Genomic DNA, 12,071 nt, shown 5'->3' with positions numbered 1-12,071 from the left:
CTTCCCTTCTCCACAATGACCCCAACACCCCCCTCGACCAACTCCTCCCAGGGAGGTCGCTCTCCCGAGGAACAGTTCCGCGTTGTGAGGAAGAGGAATCGTGTACCTCTTAGCTGTTATCCTTGCAGGACACGCAAGTATGTTGTCCCTCACGAGTCTGTTGTGCGCATGCTAACCTTGCTGACAGATTGTAAGCCCAAGCCAGAGATGACAACATCAACTCTTACTAACAATTTTGGCAGAAAATGTGACAGAAATCAACCTTGCAGTAACTGTACCAAGCGTGAAGGTATGGGAACAACATCATGTTCCTATGCGACCCCAGTTACTCGCAAGAAGAATCAAAGTCAAGGAGACTCAAGTCCAGATGACATGCAGAATCGTATTGACCGTTTAGAAGGCCTAGTTCTCTCTCTAATGCACGGAGGTGCCAATGTAGATGCTGCATCTGCCGCCGCTGCAGCGGCGACATCACGATCTGTCACGGACAGCGCATCCTCTGCCAAGGTCGGTCAGGGAGACGAGGCCGTCATGGCCGACGATGACGAGAATAGCGACGAAGAAGAAGGATTGGCGACATCCTTGGGCTTCTTAAAGGTGGACACAGATAAGGGGAAGTCATTATACGTCGGGCAACAACACTGGCACACCATCCTCGCAGACATTTCCGAGGTGAAAAACTACTTCAACTCCCATAAAAAGGAGCTGGAGTCTAGTTATGAGCGAGTCAAGCAGTCAAAACCCATGGCTGCGCGCGAAGGACCAACGCTCCTACTGGGAGCCGTTCCAGCATCAGAGATGGAGATTCGTGCTGAACTACCACCCAAGTCAGCCGTCTTGGCGCTGTGCGACCGATACTTCAACTCTATGGACAACGCCGTCAACATCATCCACGAGCCAACGTTCAAGGAGCAGATGTTGAGGCACTGGCAGGATCCTTCCAAGACGCCAATCATGTGGCTTGGGTTGCTCTACTCGGTTCTCTGCCTCGCCATGCTAAGTTTTCACAAAGTTGGCGACGAGCCCCCGGAGTGGAAGGGCCGGACGCTGGAGTTGGCAGCTGAATATCGGCTGCGGACGGTACAATGTCTGATCAAGTCGGACTACACCAAGCCTGTCGAGTACACAGTCGAGACCATGATTCTCTACGTCTTTGGAGAGTATTCCTCTCGCTGGGATGCTGACCTGGGTTTGTGGCTGATTGTGTCGTTGATCACTCGAATTGCCTTCCGCATGGGCTATCATCGAGATGCAAAATGGTTCCCGTCTCTGTCTCCTTTCCAAGCTGTAAGTTTCTCCTCTTTAATATTGGTAATCTGGCGTTCTTTGACTGACAATTTGCCAGGAAATGAGGCGGCGGACATGGGCACTCGTTCGAATGTCTGATGTTGTCTTCTCACACCAGGTCTCCTTGCCCAGCATGATCTATGAGCATGACTGCGATACGCAGTTGCCCAATAACATCCGTGACGAGGAGTTTGGCCCAGACACGAAACAACTACCGCCATCACGACCATCCACAGAACCGACCCCTATAGCCTACATGATTGCCAAGTCACGGCTATGCAACGAGCTGGGAAACATCCTTCAGGCTACGAATCAAGTGGGCAAGCATGTCCCATACGATGAGATTATTCGCTTCGACGCGAAGCTGCGGCAGATCATGCACGAATTACCGCCACACCTAAAACTAACTACGCTGGAGGGCTCTCATGACCCAGTGACACTAATAATCGCGCGGTTCAACGTGGACATTCTTTATCAAAAGATTCTTTGTCTACTCCACCGAAAATACCTTCCGCGGGCTAGGCAAAGCGCGAGATACGCCCACTCTCGAAGGGCCGCCATCGAGGCCTCCTTGACAGCTCTGGATCATCTTGCGGTCCTGTACCGCGAGTCGCAGTCCCGTGGAAGGCTGCGGTCAGTTAGTTGGTTCGTTAAGTCGATTGCCACCAAGGACTTCACACTCCCCGCGATGCTCGTCATCTTGGACTTGCACTTTGACAACATGGCGGCACAGTCTGGGACGCCACAGGATAACGAGGGAGCTTCCATGTGGAACTCGGAGCAGCGGTCTAGGATGATCGGAAGCTTGGAAACAGCAAAAGACATCTGGAAGACGCTTGCGGATACGTCTATGGAAGCATTCAAGGCAAGCAAGATCATCGAGATCATGTTGGCCAAGATAAAGGATCCCTCGACGTGCGGCACTGAGCAGCCCATCATGCAATCAGAGCCGATGGCGGGCTTGACTGCGAGCATCGGCGCCGATACGTCACCGGCTATTGCCCCGGGTCTTATATCCCCCAACACTCTACCTGACTTCAATACCGGAATCAACCCCTTCTCGACACCAAACCAGGCTCCGTTCATGGGCATGGACTTTGGTATGACTGCCCCCGAGGGCATTGATTTCCAGACCGATGGGTTTGGCGCCGCAGCCCCAGCTTCTCCATTTTCTTCCATGTTTGCCAACATGGGAACGGGGCAAACGACTTCTGGGATTGATATGGCTGCCAACTTTGACTGGGTAAGTTGGACTTGTGACCAGTCCCTTGCACGAATGTAACTAACTGTTGCAGAACGCCTTCGAGAACTACACGCAGATGGCCAACTGGGGAGCAGATCAGAGCTTCCAAATATACGGTGCAACAGGGGATCAATCGTCCCCTGAACAGTCCTCCTCGACAGGCGGGCGTAGTGGTAGCGCTTCTCAAGGACATGGAGGGGGTGGAGGTGGAGGGGGAGGGGATTTGAACATGCAATGATAGAGCGAGGATTCTTGTATAGTAATTGGGACTCGCACCTCATGTTGTGTATGTGTATGACCTGACGTTGGACAAAGGAATAAAAAAGCAAACACTCCATTTCTAAACAAGATGTTTTGCACCACATGTGATTGATTAAATGCTGCCTCCCGTTGTCAACGGCTTGATGCAGCTGGAGTTGTATAATGCCTGCTTACGTCATGCAGGAAGCCGTGTGGGGGGTGGGTCCTTCCTCAGAAACGAAGCTTTTCAAAGGTTTGCCGCCATCAAGCATCATCACGCATCAGCGCGTTCTTCTCTTGCATCCCCAAACACCAACACATGACACATAATCACCATCACCTCCATTGTTCAGTGCCCACCGCAAGCTAATGGAGTGCAGAGATAGAGGAGGCATTTTCTATGCAACTCCGGCTATTTCTCCATTTCATTAGACTGCAACGAACGTATCTCCTTCGTTGCTACGCGCCACCCCTCTGACAAGTGTTAACTGCCACTCTCACATGCTTGAGGTTTTCCCAAGCAATTTTTTCCTTCTTCTGTTCTCCGCCATCCTGTTTCTTTCGTCTGGAGCTTCTGGATAGAAATGTCTTCTGGATTGGAAAACATCGGGGCCAATGCCTTAGATGTGACGCTCACTCAAGCAGCCTCAGGCGTCGATCACACCAACCGCGCGGATGTTGACATGACTGACCAGCCCGACAACGAGGATTCTGACGCCTCCAGCTACGATCCTGCAGCTGCTCTCTTCGACAAGATCACCCAGTCCAGTGGCACTTCTGGCAACAAGCGCAAATCACCAGGCTCCAAGGATCCAACCCAGCCCGACAACGTGAAGAGGGTAAGGCTTCAGGAAGACGGACCAGGCCATTCGAGAGAGCTCCCAAGCTCTACGACGGACCGAGCAAAGCAGCTCCCAGCAGGGATATGGCAGCATATCTTCACTCTTGTTTCGCCCAAGACTCTGGGCCGTTTGTTGTCTGTCAACAAACTTTTCCACTCTTTTCTCAGTCCTTCTTCCTCCACAGCTCCCCTTCCGCATCGCAATGATTTGCCCTCTGCTCTCCCGTACATGAAGCCTGAAGCAATATGGCAGGCCTCGAGACGCTTGTTTTGCCCTCGTATGCCTGCTCCGTTGAAAAGCAAGTCAGAGCTGCACATGTGGCGTCTCATCTGCTCTACAACGTGCCAGTTTTGTGGTTCAAAGGGCGATTTGCAATCTTTCGATGCAGCCGATGAGTGGCATCGCGGGCCAGGCGCCAAGGGCGTCTCCCCGATTTTTCCGTTTTCTGTCTGTGCCTGTGGAACTTGCTTAGTGAAGAGAAGCACAAAGGTCAGTCTTCCCATATCATGGTATGCTTCTATCTAACAGCCTTGATAGGAACTCGACGTCCTCCTGTCTTCTACAACCCCCTCACTTCTGCTTCCAGCTCTTCCTCCGATATTCGTGACTGACCAAATGCACGTTCTACGTCCTCGTGTCATGCAAACCGGAGTTCTCCCCCCGAACACGCAGGTGACAAAGTTCTACTGGTCAGAACACATTAATCAGATCAGGAATGAGTTTGAACAGGTCAAAGTACTGGGTTCCGCAGCCACTGAAGAATGGGTCAAGGGCTTAGAGATTCGGGGCAAGCAGGCTTTGGCCGACGCCTCGCGCTGGGAGAAGTGGGAGCTGGCTGGAGGGCTCAACCAGGTGCGAGTGTCTCTGAGTGCTACAAAGCCTGATCCTCCCAAAGCAGAGAACCTAGTATCAGTTACATTTTCACCCAAGCCTCTTCCTGGCCATCATCTATCCAACTTGACTCGCAGTCATGAAGAGCGCCAAGACAAAGCTTCCAACCCGAACGAAATACCCAGCCTCGCAGGGAAGTCGGACGCACCCCTTCAACAACCTCGTCCCCCGGGACAACAGAAAAGAACCAAGGAAGAAGTGGCTCAGCTCAAGGCGCAGAGACGTGCCGACATTGAACGTCGTGCGATGCTTCTTGATCCTCCGCTAACTGCCAGTGTTCTGGCCCATATTCCGTCCTTCCAGGCGGCTCTGCAACTCATCACACCACTCGATGATAATGCATGGGAACTACTAAAGCCGCGTCTTCTTGCTCAACGGTCAGACGCCGAAGTCAGAGAGAGGGAAAACACGGCGAATGCTCGAGCACTCCAAGACAAGCTCGTGACACAAAATGGAAGCAAGCCTGCCAGAGAACCGAGGGAAGTCCCTGACCAGGAGTGGGACGACATCCAGGGACCGGTGAGGGCTCGCATATCAGCATATGCGGACGAAATCATCAAGGGGTGGAACAATGGTGAAAAGGTTAAGAGGAAGAACACCCCGCAGTTTGCGGCAGACGTTCTGCTCTACGTTCGCAAGAGGTTCTATGCCGAAGTTGCCAAGGATACAGCTGCGGCTGTTGCTGCAGGAAAGGAGCCGATCGTAGAGCCGCCAGAAGGGCCATGGACCCAGAAGCTGACGCTGGAGAACATGAAGTGGGTATTCGACATCAAGGTCAAGCCGCGCACTGAGCAATTTCGAAAGGAGCTATTCCTTTGCAACGGCTGCAACCCCAGCGGCAACCTCAAGTTCTTTGGTTTCGAGGGTGTGATCCAGCATTACGCAGCCAAACACACCGGTGTCCTTAGTCTGGGCAATGTTGTCGTGCATTGGAGGGCGGAATGGCCAGCGGTGCCTCCATTCAGTCCTGATCCACGAGCCATAGAGCTTGGTCAGTACGGGAAGTCTTCATCACACTCGCTCCCGCAGACAGGTGCCACGGCCCAACAAGGATTTGCTGGCTATCAACCAGCTCCGCCAGCGGGATATGGTCCCCCTGGCTACAGTGCACCGTTCCCAGCACCACCGCTGCATTACAGCTCTGGTCCGCCTATCACTGTGCCACCAACAGACTATGGCGGTGTTGGGCCTCATGCTTATGGAGCACCCTACTCGTCTGCAGCCTATCCGGACAGTATGGCATATTCTTCCTATCCTCCACAGTTCTCTTCAGGGGCGGCATATGGCTCCCATGACCAAACAAATGCCTACGTCGAACCACGCACATCGGGGCCCGGTTCGTATGACTACGGGTCATACCCCAACCTCCAAGGCGCCTTTGATTCTGGACGAGCAAAGGTTCCGTATAAGACACGACTTAATGCCATGGCGAAGATTGCTAAGGATACTTGGTTCAAACTGGGGGGTGTGAAGAAGCTACACCCCTCCATCAAGGTCTCTACAATTATTCATCGTGTAGCCAAGAAGTTCCAGAAAGATTACGATGAAGCAGCATCTCTATCAATGTTCGCAGAGGCATTGTCGAGTCACAAGGACATGCGCGCAGTTCGGGTTGCCAACGACATCTCGTGCAAGGCGTGCACCAGCAGGCGCGCATTCACCTTGGTCAACCTGGTCACGCATTTCATGAATCAGCACGTTGAAGGCCCTGAAGCTCAGGGACTGGCACCCATGGACTGGCGAGCGGACATGGTCTCGCTTCCGGACGAAGCCTGCTTGGCCAAGGTGAAGCGTAAGCTACAGAATAACCAAGCCGCGCATGCCGTTGTGGAGGATGCGATTCCATGGGCATTCGAGAAGTCGTTTATAGACAGATTCCTCCAGCAAGGCTCTTCGGAGGAGGAGCTGGAGACCACCCCAGTCGTGAAGCCGGGCGGTAAGCCAGACAAGAATCCAGCTGGGGCATCAGGGGGGCATGGTACACAGCAGCGTCAAACGCACAAAGCTCCCGAGGCCAATGATCGGCCTCAACAACAACTCGAGCATCATCCAGGGCCTCAGTCTTCCGCGGAGAAAGCACCAGGCACCAGTCAACCCCAACCCCGGGCTCAACCCCAACCCCGGGCTCAACCCCAGGCACAAGCGTACGACAAGGCCACAGAAGACATACCACGTCTTCGGCCTGCCAGCGAAGTTTACGGTGGCCACAAGAAAAGACGTGCTGTTGCGGTTCAGGAGCAACCTACAACTGGCACCTCCGCACAAGAGAGGCCTCGATCTGATCGTCAACCAGCTTCGGAATCTGAATCTGCCAAGCGAACCGAGCGAAGAGAAGTCAAAGTCGAGACAGAAGATGAGTCAAACAACACACCATCTACATCCGCCCAACCCCGAAACCCGACGCATTGGCGCGATGAGCGTTCGCACGACTATCGCGATGCTCGGGAGCAGCGCTATTCTGTCGCTGAGCCATCTGGGCCACGCGATAGGAGCGCTTCAGTTGGAAACCGACCTCAGGAATATCGGCCTCCTATTGACGCTCCGGTGGACGCAGCATCTGGATTCATTGAGGCTCGTAGGGGCAGCAGACAGGATCGGCCTGCCCTCGAGAATCATGGCCATGCGATTGAGGAGGAAGTTGTCTACGTCGACGAATCGGGACGCGAAATAGGCCGAGGGATGAGAGCCCGAGACACCCTGCCTCAGGAGACCAGATACGGCGTGCCTGATGGTCGTGTCTTTGAGGATCATCGCTACGCTCCCTCTGTCTGGTATGAGGACCATGATCCAGCACGTTTTCGAACGCGCAGTCCTCTCCCCCGATATGGGCAACCTGTGCATCATTATGAGGCAGAGCCTGCACCTCATCGCGTCTACTACGACTATGATGACCACCGTGCAACATTAGGCCCAGGGGCCTATGAATACGTCGAGGTCCGAAGTCAATACGGCGACTACTTCATCAGACGACCAGTTCAACATGACGAGAGAGACTTCTATACCTACGACACTCGACCTCCCATGAGGGAGCAGAGCGCCTATCCAGCTCCCCGAGCTGCGGAAGGGCACTTGAACAGCCGTTACGCTGCTGATCCTCGAGCATCCGTTGCTCCAGGTCGTGCTGCGGCCAGGCCCGAGTTTGACGACTACGATCCACGATATTCTTCGCTGGGCAAGGAAGAGGATGCGTATCAAGGGAATCAGAGATGATGAGCTTGCTTGTGTGGGGAAATGAATTACTCAAGGAAGGAAAATGAGGATCGCAACTACGTACAATAACCCAGCCACCCTGTATAACTAGCAAATGCAACATGACTATCATGATTATTTGGTGTACAAGATAATCAAGTTAAAGTGGTAAGTTGATTGTATTCTGAGAGGACGACGAGCCGAATTTGTTTTACATAGATACAAGTAAGTCTTCCTCCTCTTCTTTCTGCTCGCGCCTTGGAAAGTAAGTTGAGTGACAACAAATCCGAATGCCAGCGGTGGTGTACAAAATAGACAACAAAAAGTGTACAAGACTTCTCTCTCCTCTCTTTGCTTTGCTCTGCGTTGCTTTGCTTTGGATGGAAAGTCGATCAAGAGCCTTTCAGGTAAACGGCCCAAAGACAGACAGCTGAAGAGGCAGCTGAATGATGAGCCTAGCCCTGCAAAACGATCGATCTTGTCCGTCCCCGATAAGAATTCGCCTCCCAAGTCTATCCGCACATGGCGTTTTTTTCTCCTCATTACTGTCATTTCTCTAAGTCGACGCCTTCTCTCTCCAAGGGCATTCTCTCCAGGGGTTGGGGGGAGTCCTGTACCCCAAGGGGGGATGATCCTTCTACAGCACCTCACCAATAATCTTGGCGGCCTCGCGGTACGTCTGCAGCAGGCGCTCGCACTTCTCGCGCTCCTTCTTGACGCCGTCGTCCTCGTACAGCAGCTCCTCAAAGAGGGACTCCTTGTAGAGCTCGCTGACGAGGCGGTTCTGGACAACGTCCTTGCAGTGGTTGACGAGGAGGTGCATGACGGCCTTGGGGACCTGGTCGGCGATGGACTCCCGCACAATGTTGAAGTAGGAAGAGATGAGAGCCCGGATGAGCTCCGTCTCCATGGCCTCCCGCTCCGTCATGGCCGGTTCCGCGGATTCTCCCTGTCGGTGGGGGTTAGTTTCGTGGGAGAAGAGTAGGCCGTGTATCTGGTCCTCGGAACTCACCATCTGGGACGCCAAGCCGTAGTTCTTGCCTGTCCGGTCAAATTCGTCCTCCAGAGGCTGGGGTGTGGCCGTGGATGGACGGTGGGGGATCTCTTTTTCCCGGCGCACAATAGGGAAGCTGGTCTCGGAGTGCTGGCTAATATGCCGTCCGTTGGACAACGTAGGGCTGGGTAGAGGCCCGGTAGCACCCATGTTGGCACCGTCCTTGCCGAAGAAGTAGTTCAAGAAGGAGTCCCGCGCGCCTCCAAGGCCCTGCTGGTTAAGTCGAGAAGGCGATGCAGACCGGATACCGTTGAGATTTGACGCGTTCATAGCGGCAGCGATACTGGGGTGGTTTCCGTTCTCGAGGACCGGAGGCGAGAGGCTGCGAGGGGGCTTAGACACCTTGCTTCGGCTCGACTTGGTCTTCTCGGCCTTCTCGTTGGGAGCCGTAACACCGTCCTCGTTCTCGGGGCCATCGCCGTCGGCCTCAATCTCCTGCAGTCGTCGTCTTTCCCGACGCTCACGCTCCTCCTGGATCAACTTTTTCCGTTCTCGTTCCTGCTTAGCGGTAACAACATTGCTCATGGCAGCAGCAGCGCCCAAAAAGTTGGGGTGGTTGGTGTTGATGTAGGCGCGCTGGATAGAAATGAGAGACTCAACATACGAAGAAGCAGGTCCTAGCCGCTCGCGGAGCAGGTCTGATACCGTCTCGATGAGCTTGGCCTGGAGTCTGGGGTATCGGGAAAGCTCGGTAGAGCCGCAGGTGTGGCAGATCTTGATCAGCTCCTCATAGACAAGCTCCACGCAGCGCTGGCTAGGAATCTCAAGGAGCTTGATCTGAGGCTTCACAAGGAGGTCGAAAGCCATCTCTGGAACAAAAAGACTGGGCCGGGGACCGGTAGAGTTTCGGATGGCCGTCCGGATGTCAAGGGCGGACAGGTTAGAGGTGGGATCGATGGATTCGAGAGAGCTACCGAAGACCGAGTTGAAGATGTAGTAGATGCGGGCACCGCCACAGAGCTCCTTGGTTGAGATCTCGGTAGAAGTTCCATCGATGGAGGAAATGAAAGAGGTGGCGAAGCGAGTCATCTGCTGCAAAATGAGAGAGCCGCGGTGCTCCTTTCCGCTGAAGTGCATGTCACCGTAGCTAGCCAGCTCCTGCTGGGTCTGGCCCATGAGGGTGTTGAGACGGGCCTTGATGTCGGGCAATCGCTCACGGATGTGGCCCATAAGAGTGGTGTTGAGCGTCTTTGCTAGGTAGTGGGTGCCGCATCGGTTGGAAATGTTGCGGTAGGCAGGGTGATGCTTGAAGAATTCGGCCTCGGCATGAAGAGCCTCCTCCATGGGCTTGTTTCCTTGGATGTCCTGCTGTGAGCGGTTGACGACACCAATGAATCCCAACTTCAGAGGGTAGACACGACCCGAGAGGATGTCCAGGGCATTGGTGCCGTGGTCCATAAGGTCGACCTTGGTCAGGACACCGATAGTCCTCCGGCCAAGAGGGTCAACATGGCGGGCAAGCTTGAGAGCCTCCGAGTTGACGATATCGACGTTGGCAGGAGAGACGGCAAGGATGATACTGTTGGGCTTGGCGATGTATTCTGAAATTAGGTTTCGGGTCTGCTTCTCGATATCGGTAGGTTGGTCACCGATGGGGACCTGAAGACAAAAATGTCAGTGGGGCTCGGTGACAGCGCATGAGGGCATCAAGAAAAGTCGGGAAAGGCTTCTCACCTTGGTAAGACCGGGAAGATCAACCAGGGTCAGGTTGAGAACGTGGGGGGAGTAGATCTTGAGGTTAATGGGTTGTCGGTTGATGCCCTTGTTGTTGCCGGCGACGCGGGATGTCTCGTTCTCGATCTCGCGCTTGACGTCGGTGAAGTCGTTGAATCTTCGGTTAGGGATGTGATGGAACTCTGCCCACTCGGAACGGCGGGCAGCACCGGGAGATCGATAAGGATCGAGAGAGGGGTCGGGGGCGCCCTCGTCATCGGGGACGTTGATGAGCTGGAGGATCAGGGGCCGACGGGTGACGATGCCGCTTCCTCGCGGTAGAAAGTCGCGGCCGACAATGTTTTCAAGGACGGAGGATTTGCCCGCGGACTGGGAGCCGACGACAACCTGGATAATACGGGTTAGCCTGGGGCGACAAGAGTCAATTCGTCGCATGAAAAATGCATACAATCTGAGGAAGGTCCAGTGAATCGCTGCCGATGGTGTTGAAGACCAGATCCTGCAGCTTGTTGACGGTGCTGAGCAGATCCTCGCCGAGGGCAGCCATGGTGACGGAGAGAGAGAGAGAGAAAACCGAGACAAGCAGACGCAGACGACAGAAGCAGCAAAGACTTGAAGCTGGAGCTGAGATCGTCAGGAGTCCAGCAGGCCAGGACACGACACAACACGGACGAGAGGCTGTGAGATTGCGCGCGTCGTCGTCGCTATCAATCAATTCCAAGAATTCATGCGGATTGATGCAGGCGTCGAGTCGGGTTCACGTGTATTTGCATAATGGATGGCAATAAAGCGCTACCTCTTCTACACTAGAGACCCGGGTTAGGCCTGGGTGCCTGGCTCCGAGCTCCACTGGAGCCTGGCTTCCAAGGTTCTCGGCCCTTGAGCACAGGCCTGTTGTCACTGGCCACAGTCGATGCAATTGCAATCCTTGGGGTGCCGTTATGCATAAACAGTGCTGTATCGGGGCATCACCGTCGCCACGGGTCGGCTGACTTTTCCACTGATTGTGTGTGGTCTGGACGAAAGGCATGTCCACGAAGCAGCTGCCGGATGACCTGGGAGCCTGACAGAAGCCCAATTCAAAAGACATGAGCACATTCGGTAGCCCCGGTGCCCTGCCGGCCACGAAGCCTACACCGTAAGTAAGTTCCCTGCGTTACGTCGGGTGCTATATGCCTGACTAGACTTGTTGTCTGCTAGACCCCAGCGTGGGAGCTTTCCCCTTGACCACGATGGTCGGTAACCTTATCGCGTTGTCCCCAGAAGACGAGAAATTGACCAAAATAGGCGAGTGCAAGACCGTCATGACAAAGTACCTAGCATGCATGAAAAAAGTGCGAGGCGTCAATGAAGACGAATGCCGCGACCTGGCAAAGGCCTACCTCTCGTGCAGAATGGACAGGTGAGAGAGACTGACTCAACTCAATGACGCAACTCGGCGCCGCTGTCGGAACATCGCGGGCTCATGCGTCTGAAACTTCTAGAAACCTCATGGCCAGGGACGAGTTCAAAAACCTGGGCTTTGCAGAACCTCCACCGCCTCCAGCTCCAGCAAAGGAGCCGGAAAAGGGCGTCAAGGGCGAGCTGCGGTGGTAACTAATGCTGCCTGTGCTAGTGGCGGACGGCACTGCAAGTGCGCGGCAGCTCTCGC

The 12,071-nt window shown here is 54.3% G+C and overlaps 3 protein-coding genes across 3 annotated transcripts; 2 read left to right on the top strand and 1 right to left on the bottom strand.

The window, feature by feature from the left end:
* Positions 1-15: 15 nt before the first annotated feature.
* Positions 16-2,768, top strand: LRP88_07892 (transcription factor domain-containing protein; the record flags this gene model as incomplete). The annotated part of the gene is made up of 4 exons (XM_083244407.1): positions 16-84; positions 196-1,287; positions 1,346-2,530; positions 2,583-2,768. The coding sequence occupies 4 exons, from the start codon at positions 16-18 to the stop codon at positions 2,766-2,768; spliced, it is 2,532 nt and encodes an 843-aa protein (XP_083098901.1).
* Positions 2,769-3,453: 685 nt separating this feature from the next.
* Positions 3,454-7,713, top strand: LRP88_07891 (uncharacterized protein; the record flags this gene model as incomplete). Its single annotated transcript, XM_083244406.1, has 2 exons — positions 3,454-3,609; positions 4,150-7,713. 2 exons carry the CDS (start codon positions 3,454-3,456, stop codon positions 7,711-7,713), a joined length of 3,720 nt encoding a protein of 1,239 aa, XP_083098900.1.
* A 616-nt stretch (positions 7,714-8,329) lies between these two features.
* LRP88_07890 (dynamin-related GTPase DNM1) lies at positions 8,330-10,967 on the bottom strand (the record flags this gene model as incomplete). The annotated part of the gene is made up of 4 exons (XM_083244405.1): positions 8,330-8,641; positions 8,705-10,345; positions 10,421-10,807; positions 10,869-10,967. The coding sequence occupies 4 exons, from the start codon at positions 10,965-10,967 to the stop codon at positions 8,330-8,332; spliced, it is 2,439 nt and encodes an 812-aa protein (XP_083098899.1).
* Between the last annotated feature and the right edge of the window lie 1,104 nt (positions 10,968-12,071).

This window comes from Fusarium phalaenopsidis (assembly GCF_050370095.1).
Source record: "Fusarium phalaenopsidis strain FUZ10S chromosome Unknown contig_32302, whole genome shotgun sequence".
NCBI classification, from domain to species: domain Eukaryota; kingdom Fungi; phylum Ascomycota; class Sordariomycetes; order Hypocreales; family Nectriaceae; genus Fusarium; species Fusarium phalaenopsidis.
Note: the sequence above shows the minus strand (reverse complement) of the source record. Positions and strands in the feature narration are given on the sequence as shown.